This window comes from Tachypleus tridentatus, chromosome 7 (assembly GCF_004210375.1).
Source record: "Tachypleus tridentatus isolate NWPU-2018 chromosome 7, ASM421037v1, whole genome shotgun sequence".
Classification (NCBI taxonomy): domain Eukaryota; kingdom Metazoa; phylum Arthropoda; class Merostomata; order Xiphosura; family Limulidae; genus Tachypleus; species Tachypleus tridentatus.
Window position 1 is genome coordinate 104,184,100 of NC_134831.1, and position 16,782 is coordinate 104,200,881.

The 16,782-nt window shown below is 32.8% G+C and overlaps 1 protein-coding gene across 1 annotated transcript in view; it reads right to left on the bottom strand.

The window, feature by feature from the left end:
• Positions 1–14,098: 14,098 nt before the first annotated feature.
• The window catches only part of LOC143256317 (uncharacterized), a 51,969-nt gene continuing 49,285 nt past the window's right edge, over positions 14,099–16,782 (bottom strand). Inside the window, exon 7 of the mRNA XM_076513395.1 lies at positions 14,099–15,390. Coding sequence (XP_076369510.1) covers positions 15,122–15,390 — 269 coding nt within the window. The 3' untranslated portion in view covers positions 14,099–15,121. The remainder of the gene's footprint in view (positions 15,391–16,782) is intronic.

A 16,782-nucleotide genomic window follows, 5' to 3' on the forward strand; every position in this document is an offset into this window, starting at 1 on the left:
TACTGACTGTTAATCCTGGCATGTGTTAGTGTTTAAAAGCGGTCAAAAATGGATAATCCTGGTATATGAAAGGTAAATCACTAAAAATAAAACATTGTTTTGTTTTGTAGTTTGTTCTTAAAACCTACAAATAAAGTGTAACTTGAGTCGTAAATATTGCTTTCAGTCCATCATGGAATTATATTATGGAAACCAAAACCAAATAAACATTGATTACTACAATGTAAGTCTAAAAAAGTTCTTTTTATGCTTTTGGATATTTCAATCACGTGTGTGTGAAATAGATAATACTGTATTGAATATGTCAAACGTTCGTTGTCAAGTCTAAGTTCAGTCGTAAATATATATCACAGTATTACTTTTATGAAAAGGTTTATCTATGATGATGATTACCTCACACATCTTTTACCGATAACTGTCTCTTTCTTTCTTTCTGTAAAACTATAGAATGTGTTCTATCACATGTCACATCTTAACATAAGTTAAAATCGGTATTCTGTGTAGATTCTAATCTTAATACATAAATACTAAACACTGAAACTGTTAACACTGAATACTTCACTTATGATATCAAATCATTTTTCTTCTAGTATTCATACTTTGCTGGAGTCCATACTTTATATATGACTTACTTCAGGTCTATGGATTTATCCCCATCAGTCAGACATTAATTGCTGTGTCAACGTTTATTCAGGCGTTAGCTCCCCTGAACAGCGCCGCCAATCCTATTATTTACTGTTTATTCTCCACTCGACCGTGCAAGAATTTCAAGAAACTGGAGGTTAGTACCCTGCTTTCATTTGAGTTCAATTCACAAGAGAATTGCATTTTTCACTAAGCTGAAGTGTTCTGGCCCGCATGAGGTAGACGTCTTATTGGCTATCGTAAACAGTGCATGTAAGGATATCAGCCCATAAACCGATTAACTACTTTGAAATTGCCACCCAACGGCGTTCGCGTGTGTGTTTATTTTCAAGCTAGAGTATTAATATGCAGTAGAGTTTCGTTTCACTGTGAAAGCTGAACATATCAATACACAGATAATATGTTATACCTGATAACTAACTTAATCCCACTTGTCTATAACAAACTCTTACTTTTTAATATTTTAACATAATTTTACTATCTTGTAATTTTCCTGGTATTTTGTGTGTAAAAAAAGTAGGTGTCGTTGTTTAGTCTGTCCATTATGTTTATTTTAATAAGGTTAAAATAGTTTTCTTATTTATCACGTAATATAACAGTTGCATCAGTAACTCCTATTTTATCATGTTTAATCATAACTTGAAATGGAGAACATGCTGTCATATAAATGAATGCTGTTCGATAACTTTATTTATACAGTGATTAATAATTTATATTTTTAAATGTTTGGATAAATTTACATCCAAAATTTGAAAAGATAAGTAACGTTGGTAAAAGACTGACTATTGTTTTGTTAGTCTTCTGATTTATATCATGTGGTAACACTACCTTGGGGACTGACCATTGATTTGTAAGTCTTCTGATGTATATCATGTGGTAACACTACCTTGGGGACTGACCATTGTTTTGTAAGTCTTCTGATTTATACCATGTGGTAACACTACCTTGGGGACTGACCATTGTTTTGTAAGACTTCTGATTTATATCATGTGGTAACACTACCTTGGGGACTGACCATTGATTTGTAAGTCTTCTGATGTATATCATGTGGTAACACTACCTTGGGACTGACCATTGTTTTGTAAGTCTTCTGATTTATATCATGTGGTAACACTACCTTGGGACTGACCATTGTTTTGTAAGTCTTCTGATGTATATCATGTGGTAACACTACCTTGGGACTGAACCATTGTTTTGTAAGACTTCTGATTTATACCATGTGGTAACACTACCTTTGGGACTGACCATTGATTTTGTAAGTCTTCTGATGTATATCATGTGGTAACACTACCTTGGGACTGACCATTGTTTTGTAAGTCTTCTGATTTATACCATGTGGTAACACTACCTTGGGGACTGACCATTGTTTTGTAAGTCTTCTGATTTATACCATGTGGTAACACTACCTTGGGGACTGACCATTGTTTTGTTAGTCTTCTGATTTATACCATGTAGTACCACCTACCTTGGGACTGACCATTGTTTTGTAAGTCTTCTGATTTATACCATGTGGTAACACTACCTTGGGGACTGACCATTGTTTTGTTAGTCTTCTGATTTATACCATGTAGTAACACTACCTTGGGGACTGACCATTGTTTTGTAAGTCTTCTGATTTATACCATGTGGTAACACTACCTTGGGGAAGGCTTGTATTTTTTCATGGTATTTACTAAAGCAAAAAATCGGGAAATGGTCATTTTTATTGTTTTTTATATCAATTCTCTTAAGTAACACCGTAAACTGTTTAAAACATCATACGCTGTTCCGTGTCTTGCATATATACAATTATTTAATATGTACTTTTGTATTGTTTACAGAATAATTCCACTGTGAACAAGGGGTACAAGAAATCAGTTCACTTCTTTACAACCATCCCGACCGATTCGAGAAGACAATGTGGCAAAACTCACATATGATTGGACATTATCAGGGATTGGATGTTCAGACGACACCGAGGGAAAGGTTTCTCAACCAATGAGATTGTCCTTTCTTTTAAAACATGAAATTGACATTTTTGACCCCTATAAAGATGAGAAAAGTGACCATATTTTCGCACCAAAGGTAAAATTGGAAATTTAGGGTTAGTATTTCTCACGTGGCTGTTTCAATCAGACAATTAAAATAATTAAACTTAGAGTTATCAGGATGGAAACTGGAGAGTTGATATTATGAGAAATGCTATTGCTGACTAATATAGTTACCCCGCACACACAGACAGTTGTTCAGCAATAAACTTAAAGTCTTGTAAAGACAAAATTTTTTGGATTGTGGCATGGTCCAGGTTGTCCATTGTGGAGTTCGGATTTAAACTATTTATTAAACAGCTAGTAGAAATATTAGAATGCTTTATTAACATAAATGTGTTTAAGACATTCAAAAAGATATATGTGGCTTTTCTAATCAATATTTCATGTATTTTATTAAACACATCTTTGTCAGATATCGTATAAAATCTCAATAAATAACAAAAGGGAATTTTTAATACTCACGGCTGTAATCAGATCTCAAATCGGTCAAACGATGGCGCTATGAGCTAAAATATTTTACTTCAAAAACAAACTTCACAGCCGTTATATGAGCCGCAATGCCGCTGGTAAAATATATATATATTTCCTCTTAATAACTAATAATTATTTGAACCCAATAAATATTTTAATGCGTCATTTGTGAAATTAAAGCATTTAAGTAATTAAGAGTGTTAGGCTTAACACCTATAAATAGGTCAGGTTAATTATCGCTACACTATAGTCAACGCTGTTTAATGCTGTTAAAGTTACTTTTGCTTATTATATTTAATAAACAGAAATAAAATATATGGTATGAAGTATAAGAACATCAGCTGACAGAAGAGAGTAGTTTGTATAACCAGTACTACTTTGGAGAAACACATATAACCAGTACTACTTTGGAGAAACACATATAACCAGTACTACTTTGGAGAAACACATATAACCAGTACTACTTTGGAGAAACACATATAACCAGTACTACTTTGAGAGAACACATATAACCAGTACTACTTTAGTAGAAAACACATATAACCAGTACTACTTTGAGAAAACACATATAACCAGTACTACTTTGGAGAAACACATATAACCAGTACTACTTTGTAGAAACACATATAACCAGTACTACTTTGTAGAAACACATATAACCAGTACTACTTTGTAGAAACACATATAACCAATACTACTTTGGAGAAACACATATAACCAGTACTACTTTGTAGAACACATATAACCAATAACCACTTTTGAGAAACACATATAACCAGTACTACTTTGAGAAACACATATAACCAATACGTACTTTGGAGAAAACATATAAATAAGTACTACTTTGAGAAACACATATAACCAGTAATTACTTTGTAGAAACACATATATAACCAGTACTACTCTTTGTAGAAACACATATAACCAGTACTACTTTGTAGAAACACATATAACCAATACTACTTTGGAGAAACACATATAACCAGTACTACTTTGGAGAAACACATATAACCAGTACTACTTTGGAGAAACACATATAACCAGTACTACTTTGGAGAAACACATATAACCAGTACTACTTTGGAGAAACACATATAACCAATACTACTTTGGAGAAACACATATAACCAGTACTAATTTGGAGAAACACATATAACCAGTACTACTGGACATTCAATTTTAATAAATTACGTACCAAAAATATTATTATGATTGTAATTTCTCACTTATTTCTAAGAGCAATAAGAAAAGACAGTGAAGATTTTTTTTTCTCGTATACTTTCTGTGTGTGAAAGATGTGATATATATTTGTTGTTATTAACACATGTTTTCCATAAGTCTTAACTTGCAGTGTTCTTCAGTGATTTCCGTTGTTCAAACAAAAGTTTCAGAATGTGGTTCTTTTAACTTTCTAAAATTATGTTTTAGGAAATAATATTTGTATCAGTTAAATGAATAATACTTGGAATGTATTTTACTATTATATTACTTTTCTTTACATATACATACACAGGCACACACTAAACAAAAGTTGTTCTAATTTCCGAAAAAAATCAAAGGTAAAAAGGCTTAGTTTCGTCATGCGAAATAATTCATGTTCATAATTATGCATTTCACCAAAACGTAAACTACAAAATGTGTAATTAAGTAAAACTCTAATTTATTAAAACTAGATTTATTGTTATACGTGTGTAATTATTACTCTCAATTTTAAACTATATATTTATTAGTTGAGTTGAGACAAAAAAAGTTACGTATTTAATGAAAACTTTCTTGTGAGGTGTTCCTAGACCAGCACTGGCCAGGTCGGTTAAAGCACTCAACTCGTAATCTGAGGGTCGCGGGTTCGAATCCTTGTCACACCAAACATGCTCACCCTTTCAGCCGTGAGAGCATTATAATGTGACGGTCAATCCTACTATTAGTTGGTAAAAGAGTAGCCCCAGAGTTGGCGATTACTAGCTATTTTCCTTCTTCTCTTATACTGCTAAATTAGGGACAACTAACGCAGATAACCCTCGTGTAGCTTTGCGCGAAATTCAAAACAAACCAAACCAGGTATTTCTATAACGTAACGTGTATGTCAGTACTTTTACAACGTAATGCGCATTCTGAACTTGTCTACAAGACAATTTATTTCGTTCCGGAAAATACAAAAAGATTGTTTATCAGTACTTGACATGACCTTCTGATCACAGTAAGCTAGTTTCGTAAAGCAAAACTAAACACCAACCTGATAGTGGGACTACTTAATTACATACAGTGTTCCTACGTGTTTAATTATAATAATTAGAATTAATTCTCTTATTAGATAAATACCCTAGTTATCAGCGATATTTTTGGCTATAATCCCAACAATATCTCACGACGTTCGGCCACCTTACGATATTTTAGGCTTTTTCTAGTCCATATACTAAGTTAAGAATGTAAAATAATTTCTACAATAAAATAATATATGCATATATATATTAAACATTTGAATAAATTATTAATAAAAGTAACCTTAAATAATTGTTTGTTTGTTTGTTTTTTGAATTTCGCACAAAACTATTCGAGAGCTATGTGTGCTAGCCGTCCCTAATTTAGCAGTGTAAGACTAGAGGGAAGGCAGCTAGTCATTACCACCCACCGCCAACTCTTGGGCTACTCTTTTACCAACGAATAGTGGGATTGACCGTCACATTATAACGCCCCCATGGCTGAGAGGACGAGCATATTTGGCGCGACTGGATGCGAACCCGCGACCCTCAGATTACGAGTCGCACGCCTTAACACGCTTGGCCATGCAGGGCCCTTAAATAATTGTAATTTTACTTACTGAAGGCAAAATTTTTGTTTTTTTTGTTTTTGAATTTCGCGCAAAGCTACTCAAAGGCTAGCTGTTCCTAATTTAGCAGTTTAAGACTAGAGGGAAGGCAGCTAGTCATCACCACCCGCCGCCAATTCTTGGGCTACTCATTTACCAACGAATAGTGGGATTGACCGTCACATTGTAACACCCCCACAGCTGAAAGGACGAGCATGTTTCGTGTGACGGAGATTCGAACCCGTGACTCTCGGATTACGAGTCGAACGCTTCAACCCACCTGGCCATGCTAGGCCTCACGTTTATGAAGCTATAATAAACGTTTTTGTTATTTTTATTTCACGAATACATTTGGTTTACAGTTTGAGTAAACAACGCGAGGGGCACCCTTCTTTTATTGCTATGATTTACTTAAAGTTTGAATAATTTATAGAAACATTTCAGGACATAGTGTAAAAGTAATTCAGTCTTATCTTTTAAAATAATGTTTATAATTTTATTAAAACGAAATAAAATCCTTATAAGAAAACCAGCGTCAACGTTTCTGTTTGTCAGTGAATAATTGTTTTAAGTTTGTTAACACGTAAAAAACAAAAACTATATTAAAAGATCCTGCAAGAAAACTAAAACTTTTCAGAGCTATATATCTTAAATGGTATCAGGCCATTAATCTAGTTTCACTGAACTTCATTTGCAACGACCCAACGACCTTCTGTTTTCATCCACTCTTCTATCCAATTTACTAACGTAAGCTCTATACCTAAAGAGATAATTTTTTACAATGGCACTTAGTCAAATACTTTATGAAAATCCAGATACACCGAACCTGGGCCCTTATCCTCATTTAGATGAGCAGTATCTTTTTCAAAGAATGTCAAAAAAATTCATAAGGCACAATTTCTCCTTCAGTGAAACCATGCTAACTATCGAATAAATTTCGAAATTTTGTAAAGTGATAGACTTTCCAAAACGTCTGCCACAACTGCTGTGAGACTAATTGGTCTGTAATTACAGGGACAATTTTTATCACCTTCCTTTTAGAAGAAGAGTTACTTTAACAAATTCAAATCCTCTGGTACCTGCCCATTATTCAAGGACTGACAAAAAATAAATGGTCCAGCATGGCCAGGAGGTTAGGGCTCTCGACACGTAATCTGAGGGCGCGGATTCGAATCCCCGTCACACCAAACATGCTCACTATATATAAGCCGTGGGGGCGCTTTAATGTGATTGTCAATCCCACTGTTCGTTGGCTGTGGATAGCGATAACTAGCAGTTTCTAGTCTTACACTGCTAAATTAGGGATAGCTAGCGTAGATATTCCTCGTGTAGCTTTGCGCGAAATTCACAGAAACATACAAAAAATAGCGGTAGGTGTCTCACAGATCGAGTCTTTAATCTCTTGTTGTTATAAAACAAAGGAATAAAACAAAAGTAAAAGGAAAATTTGTAGTTTAATAAAAGATAAAGATTTGATATGCTGAGAATAGACAAAATGTTTGAAGTAAATGTAAATATTTCATAGTAAAAGAACACCATCTGCAGTTAATATTATGAATATTAATATTATTATAGAAATTGTAAATACATTCCAACCTCTTTTCTTAAAACAACGAAGAAAAAAACGAACTATATATGAAACTGGCTTAAAAATTGCAAGTTTAAACCAATTAATATTATTGAAAACTAAAAACGTATTGAATTGAACTTAGATTTGTTGGAAAGAAACATACGTCGCTTTATGAGTTTCACAATGTCCATATTCATCTTCAAGGAAAACAGTTATTTTAATTTTATCTTTACCTTTATTGAGGCTTTAGGTCATAGGTCACCAATAAATGGAACTTCTCTAACAAACAACGATAATCAGAGGAAACAGATATAAACAAAGGCGAAGTGTGAACCATTAGTACGCTAACTGATTTAGTCTCTGAACAATGCCCCCTAGTGGCACAGCGGGATGTCTGCGGACTTACAACTGTAGAAACTGGGTTTCGTTACCCGTGGTGGGAAGAGCGTAGATAACCCATTATGCAACTTTCTGCTTAACTTTAAACATAAAATATTTTGAATATTTTATTACTAGCATAATGAGTATTGTAAGATATCTGAAGTCCGGCATTTCCAGGAGATCCAGTTCAAATTATACCTTTCTCAGCACGTGTTTCGGAGAATTCTACTCTTCATTAGTAACCCTGAACATAGTAGTAAGTTTATTAATTATATCCGATACTGTGTGGTTACATAATATAAAAACTGAATAGTGGCCAATTACGTTATTCCGTGACTTTGTCTATCAAGTGTGTAGGTTTTTTCATAGTGGCCATAAAGCACGTTTACACCAACAATACGTTTAATTCGGGGTTTTAGTACGAATATCCACCCACACACACCCCCGCTCAAGAACAACAACACTAACAACTTTATTTTTTGGCAACTATGAACTTAAAGAGGGGAGTTATTAATCAATATTCTGGAATGTTAAAGTTAAGTTGTACTTGATAAGTTGGGATTACCGCCGAAAGCGTTGCTAACAGTGAGAGTATCCAACTGAATTATTAATATATCCCAATTGTTATGAGCAAGAATAACATATTAAATTAGCTAAAATCATAACTGGAGTTATTCTGTAGTTCTGGTGTATGTGGATATCCTGCTTGTTCTGAGGTACGTGGATATCCTGCTTGTTCTGATGTACATGGATATCCTGCTTGTTCTGATGTACGTAGATATCCTGCTTGGATAAGAAGTTATTAATACTGTCAGTTTTCGGTCGTAGTTAGTGGTGTTGTTTATCCTTAAAACTATACATACACAATAAAATGTCAGCTGATATCTCTTACTTAGTTCAAGCGGTATAGTACTAGCTTAGAAATGTTTGTTTGAAATTAAGCTCAGAGCTATACAGTGAGTTATCTGTACTCTTTCTACAACGAGGATGAAAACTAGTTCGAGCATTGCAGGTCCGTAGACCTACCGCTGTGCCACTAGAGCGGCTTTAAGAAATAAACGTGTAATTTAAATAGATCTAGTACTTTTCTATTCTGATGCGCGTACACACGAGAGACACGTGGAGGCAGACAAAATGGTTCATGCTCGAATGCCTCCATATTTAGTTACAGATAGGAAAACTGTTTGTACGTAAATTGAATACCTAGGAATTTTTAAATATTTTTTTCAGTCCAAACTGTTTCATATACAAGTTAATAAACAAACAACACAATATTTCAATGACTTATATGTTTTTATTGTGTTGTTTTCGGAATTTCACATGCACACTTGGCGGATTTAGACGATGTGGTAATAAAGATAAGAAAAAACAAACACCATTGTTACTCAGTTCATAGCAAAACAATTATATCGGCTAACGTTTCGTCCTTGTGGCTTTATCAGGGCTATAAGTGCAAAACCAATTTAATTTTTTTTTTTATTACTAGCTTTGATGAAGCTGCAATGCCGAAACGTTGGTTGAAGTAAAAGGTTTTTACTATTATACGAAGAGTTAAAGTTATTTTTGAAGATTTTAATGCGGCCTGTATTTAAACTAATCAGTAAGTAAATTAGTGTGTACAGCTCAACCTAAAAAAATAAACACCCTGAAAAGACATGTTTTCTTTATTTCTTCTCCAAACTCTATTTTTTATTACATTAGAAGATAATAAAACCATTAGCTTTAATTATTTTAAATTGGACTGTGGAAGCTAAAATTTGCATCACAAAACTAGTGGAAATCAAGAGCTCAGTTGTTACAACACGCACGCAGCAATTTACGTAAAATGGTAATAAATATACACAAATGTAGAAAGTTAAGAAAACACTATATTCTTTTATTGGTTTCGAATGAAACATCGAGGAAGAATGAATAATAGCCTACTATATAAATAGAATATATATACATACAAATAGAGTTCGACAGTGGTCTATAATTCTGGACTGAGTTAAATATTTTAATATATAAAATCCTCTTCCATTACCTTACATTTTGATATACTAATTACCTCTCACAGATGGCGCAACGGTAAAAGAATTGTTTCAGAACTGTGCTTGACAAGAAGTGATTTTAACGTCTTTCTCATTTTATAAAGTTTTTTTTACATTTGGTGACAGAACATTTTTTTTTTTTAGTTTTCACATTGTTTTAATTCATTCCTCATTTCCCTTACTCATCTGTAAATTATGACACACTTGTTGCATTTTACTAATGTGTTTCACAAGTGTTTCACCTTCAGGCAAGAAAAAAATATTACGGATGATACCAAGTAAAACAAACTGTAAACTCGACACACTGTGAGGAACGTAAATGGGATAAAATATCTGCCTTTGACTCTCGAAAGTGCGAACTTTATGAGAACACAGACGAGAATTAAGAAATAATCTGAAATACAAATAACTTATAGATGTACATAAAATATAATCTATAATGCCTGCTAAACACATTTTGCTCTTATAAGATACACAGTAAAATATAACGCACATTCAATGCATTTTTTCAATGTCACAAAGATCAACATTTCACTCATTGTGATGTGTATTTTACTTCACTCTGATTTTAACTTCGCACATATAGTCAGGATTAAAACTGGTTATTATATCTTATGATCAAAGATCAGGAATACCAAAATCTCGGCCCGGCATGGCCAAGCGCGTAAGGCGCGCCACTCGTAATCGAGGGTCGCGCCCGCGTCGCGCTAAACATGCTCGCCCTCCCAGCCGTGGGGGCGTTATAATGTTGCGGTCAATCCCACTTTTCGTTGGTACAAGAGTTGGCGGTAGGTGGTAATGACTAGCTGCTTCTCCTCTGGTCTTACACTGCTAAATTAGAGACAGCTAGCACAGATAGCCCTCGAGTATCTTTGTGCGAAATTCCAAAAAAAAAACGCAAAAAACCCCAAAATCTCTTCCTTTATAAAAATCTTATAAATAGAGATTCTTAACGTTTGGTTTTGCCGGTACAACTCTTTATTTATTATATTTGCTGCTCCAAGCAATTACTTTTATAAAGTTTTAGTAGGAATGGTTTAGCTTTTAGTAACTCTATCTAAAATTCATCTGTTGAACCTATAGTTTACAAATGAAGCGATGAACAGTTACATTATGTCACAATACCAATGTTTTTATTGAATACAAACAGATTTACTTTCAGAAGAGAAACCCATTGTTTTATATCTGTTTCGTAACTGAATGCATCACTACTTCTGCATTTAGGGTACATGTGTATAATTATTAGGGTTGTCTAGGCAACTATGAATATTCGAAATTGTGATGTAACGATTTCAGGAGTAATTACTAATTACTATTATGTATTTCTGAAACCGTATAGTAACGTCTTTAAAAGAATATCTATTACGTACGTTTGAAACCGTACAGTAACGTATTTAGAATAATAGTTATTACGTCATCTGAAAACGTATAGTAACGAAATTAAAATCATTGTTATTACGTAGTCTTAAGCCGTGGAAAGCACTTTGAAAGCAAGTGACATTCTGTCGTATTTAAAAATACAGTTCATAGTTCCTGACCTCTAATAATAAATTAGATATCACTGTATTGTTATGTATATTACTAATGTTTATAAGAATATTACTTGAAAATGTTATGATACAAATTTTGATTTCTGCAAATGTTTAAAATCATTGTTTTTTTAGTATCCGAACTTTCGTAGTTGGTATAACAAGCAAATTAGAAGAAGCAGTTATATTAAATAACATGGTTTCTCACTTTTTTCTCATTACAAACAAATCAACAAACTAAGCGAAATAAAATGAAAGGTTAATATATTTTTTTTAAAATTCCCATAAATACCTAAACTTTCTGGCACTTCTTAAATGAAGAGACTAGCTGGACAGTTTCTTTTTGTCTTACCTCCACACACACACACACTTTTTATCTGTTTAATGGTTAAGAAATGTCTGGTAGGGTCATAACTAGTAATGAAAGTTTGCATTTCTTCGAAATTTATCAACACATTCTAGCCAACAAAGGTACAATGACCCAGTTCTGCAAGTCATGAAATGAAAATATACTCAGGAATGAGGATTTTTGTGTGTGTGTTAAGAATTATGACTTTCAAAAATCTAGAGGGCGTTCTTAGCCATCCATTTCTCTTACACAGCTATACTAAGTTAAATACGCACGTGAGGCTAGTGTGGTCACAAACCAAGCTTATAGTCTTTTATTTTCACACCTTTATGTGTTATTCCTTTTACAGATAATACGGTACGAATGCTTAAAATAAATATTAATTACTTGAACTGGCAATTATATCCAAAGAAGTAATTAAAACTTAGAGATTTCGATTCAAATAAACTCTCAAAGTGACACCATATTTAACTTAAAAATAATACCTGACACATCGAGTCTGTTAATTAAAAAAAAAATTAATAGTAAATATATGTGTGAAAGTCAAATTTTGAAAACAACATAAATCTCCTAATTATTATAGGGAATAAAAAAACAGTATAATACTCAAATATGTTATTATGTTTTAGTTTCATCCATTATCAAATAAATACGGGTATATTAATGTAATCGTAACTTTCTATCAGTCGACATTTCATATTATTTCTTTCTCTCACACCCTACAAATAATATCATTCAACTTCACTTTGACAACAAATGTTTAGGGAAAACAATACTGGTGATCAAGTGATGGTGGCTCCAGGTGTTTATCTTGTGGCTCACGTATCTAGTAATAAGAGCACCCCTATTCATTATCCGTTCTTGTTTACATCTACTACTATTAAGTATGTTTTTTAAACCTTCACGTCTATTAATACTACATAGAATATTTTAATGTTCACATGTGGTAGTAACAAGTCATATATTTTGTGTTACTCACCATAATGCCGCTAGTTGGACAAAAAAAAACGTACTGTAAAATTATTATCAACACCATAGATGTCGCTACAACTTTGATTTCACTCCTTTAAGTCGCATGAGCAATCCTCTTTTTGACCGCACCTTTTTCTTTCACACCTAAGGTGTTTTTTATTCACTATAGGTTTACTGGTAGCAGCATTACTGTACTTTAGCTAATTGTTGTTCTTGTTGTATCATTCCAAGTATGATGGCTGAATCATACACTATAATGTTTATTAACAAAGCCTATTTTTCTTCCACACACAGACACACGTGTATGCAAACTTTAGAAACGCTGAAATATAGTAAAGACACTACATGTGAGTGAAAATGCAGCAAACAACAATCTGAAATAATATATATTCGTATGGTAATAGTAAGGACAACGTTTCTTGGTGTTGTCTGATATTAAACGATGGTACATAAAAACAAAACAAAACTGAAATTAAGTTATAAGCAGTAAGACTATTATACACGCAGAAAATCAGATATAATTTACACAAAATTAAAATGATTAGTTCAGTAGATTTGGCATTACGTTTTATAATACTAAAAACACAAAAACGAATCTATTGAAAGTTACGATGTTAATTTCAAAACTATAATTTGTATTTTTAAGATTAGTGCCGAGTGCTCTAAGCTAGAGATTTTTTGTTTTTGCTTTAACTGTTGTTAATATTAGTGGCTATTGATTGGACAAGAACAGTACTTTGTTTAACTGATAACTAGTAGAGTATATTCTCTTTATTTTATATTGTTAAAAATATTTGTTAACACTTCATTTTCCTTTATCAGGTTGAGTAATCATTTGTTAGAAAACAAAAACGAGACCATACTAATAGCACAAATAGGCCTATTTAGTTTTCGAACATGCAGTTCGTCCTTTAATGTTTCACACTACCCTGACAATATTTATGAGACATTCAGCCTCGTGCAACGTTCAGTGTAAACACATATGTTCCTCTCGTGTACTCTTTCCTATGAATTGTTTTTTACCTTACGACCTGTTAGTTTTAGGCCTAGATCGAGTGCATATTCGATTTCCACCAAATTCGGATAATTAACTAAAACAGTACCACAGCACAAAATTAGAACTCTAGTTTGTTTAATATATTTTTATTTGTTTTTTATGTTTGGTTTTTGAGCTGTTACAAACGTTGTTGTTCAAAACCAATTTAAAATTATTTTTTTACATTTGGGTTTTTAAACTGATTTTCATTTGTACAGTATATATATGAAAATCTAAATTAATGAATTTTATCAGAATAAACAGCTAAAACCTTAATCACTTCATAATGTATTTTATTAATTATAAGCTCATGAAAAAATATCGTAGGTTCATATTATTATCAAAATCTAAAACCTTAATCGCTTCATAATGTATTTTATCAATTAGAAATTCGTAAAAATATATCGTAGGTTCATATTATTATCAAAATCTAAAACCTTAATCGCTTTATAATGTATTTTATTAATTAGAAATTCGTAAAAATATATCGTAGGTTCATATTATTATCAAAATCTAAAACCTTAATTGCTTCATAATATATTTTATTAATTAGAAATTCGTGAAAATATATCGTAGGTTCATATTATTATCAAAATCTAAAACCTTAATCGCTTTATAATGTATTTTATTAATTAGAAATTCGTAAAAATATATCGTAGGTTCATATTATTATCAAAATCTAAAACCGTAATCACTTCATAATATATTTTATTAGTTAGAAGCTCATAAAAAATATCGTAGGTTCATATTATTATCAAAATCTAAAACCTTAATCGGTTCATAATGTATTTTATTAATTGGAAGTTCATGAAAATTAATAAACAATAAAATAAGTTTAATGAAACGAACTCGATTTTCACCTTATAACCGTTTGAAAACTATTTTTTGTGAGATTTGCCGAAAGTGAAAATAACAGAAAAAAAACTTTATTATATATTTTTATCTTATTTCTACTCAATTAGCGATTTAACCATTTTCGAATTATGTCACACTTCATAAAAAATGTTACATGGGAATAATGTTATTAATTTTTTCTCTCCTAAAACTAAAGTTTCTGTAGTTTCTACATGCGCAGATAGCCCTGGAGTAACTTTGCGCGAAATTCAAAAAACAAACTAGTTTCTACATTTACTTATATAAGGTATGTAATTACCAAATTAAACTTGACGTTTATAAATCTTTTAAACTTTATCATTTCAAGATCTTCCACGTTTGGAAAAGTTATAGCAATTTACGTGTTAAATAGTAAATGATGTCACTAGACCCTGTGACGTGAAGGACCTTCTATAATTTCTTGACTTCTTAGTTCAAAGAGTAAACTTCTGGTAGTGATTTCACTGACTTCAATGTTACAGGTGTCGAATAGGCTACGTCGTCCTGTACGACTTCTTGCATCAAAGTGTCATTGTCTGGTGAAAACCTTATGTATGACCCCGTCGTAATCGCTGGCTTCATATCCGTTTCGCCCCGTTTCTTTGATATTAATACCCACCACATGGCGGCAGCACATCCTACAACCGCTGCAATTACCAGGATAACCATCAAAGTAAGCTGTCCAATGGCGTTAGAATCTGGAATATAATAAAATTAGAACTGTACTGTTGAACGTACAAATAAATCTGTTTTTATTATAGTAAGCTAAGGTACGTTTTGTAAAACGTATTTTTAAGCTGGTCACTTTTCTGCTATTTTTACATTTCACAAAATTACACTGATGTGAATGTTTCAACATTTATCATTAACGTGGGTTAATGTATAACCGTTCCTAGTTTTAAACTGAGACAGATAGCAGCATCCGCCTTCTCAAGGGTTGACTGTCGCTTTTATAATCCCCTCTTATCTGAAATCGCAGAATGTGTTCAGAGGAATCACATCTCGAAACTTGGATACTTCGCTCCGCAAAAGCCTCAGATTAGGCCACGAGTATGTCATTTTCAAAGATGAATACTGTTGAGAAAGTTGTACTCATGTTTTACTCTTTGGGTTCTCACTCCGTTATTATTTATTGAACCTGAAATTTCATACGCTAAAAGTTGTCACAGTCCCGATAGCTCATTTTGTGGCTCTGCGCTTAAACATAAACAAATAAACCAACAAACTTATTATATGTTTCTGAATTCACTTACTTGGTATCCCCATTTATCTATTTTATTTGTTTGAAATTAAGCAACAGAGCTACGCAATGGGCTATCTGTGCTCTGCCCACTAACGGGGAAAGAAACTCAGTTTCTAGTTTTATGAGTCCGCAGAAATACCGCTGTGCCACATGGGGGATACTATTTATCAAGCGCACATGAATAGGTTTAATAAACATTGGCAGCTTTAATTACTGAGTTTTATAAAATAAATGCACATTTAACATGATTCTGTTAGTACTATTAAGAATAAAAAAAAATATTTTAATGTATGTTATATATATATATATAAACTGAACTTGTAAAACTCCATGAGTTCGACTTTACCGGAAAATAAAATGATTTAGTGAGTTGAGAAAGTATCTGTAACGTAAACAAAACTGACACCAACAAGTTATTATATATTTAACGGAGTTTCTCGCTCGAGTATAAACTTGCATGTCACGTGATATCAAATATGTAAAGAAAGAAATAACATTTTTAATGAATTTATGACACGTGACAGCTAACACAGTTTCAGTATTTTTCAACAAAACACACTACACCATTTTTTTTATATCAACGTCACGATTACCTGTGGTAATCACATAATGCTCCTTTTATTCGGAACACTTTTTGTTTTGGAATTTCGCACAAAGCTACTCGAGAGCTATCTGTGCTAGCCGTCCCTAATTTAGCAGTGTAATACTAGAGGGAAGGCAGCTAGTCATCACCACTCACCGCCAACTCTTGGGCTACTCTTTTACCAACGAATAGCGGGATTGATCGTCACATTATACGCCCCCACGGCTGGGAGGGCGAGCATGTTTAACGCGACGCGGGCGCGAA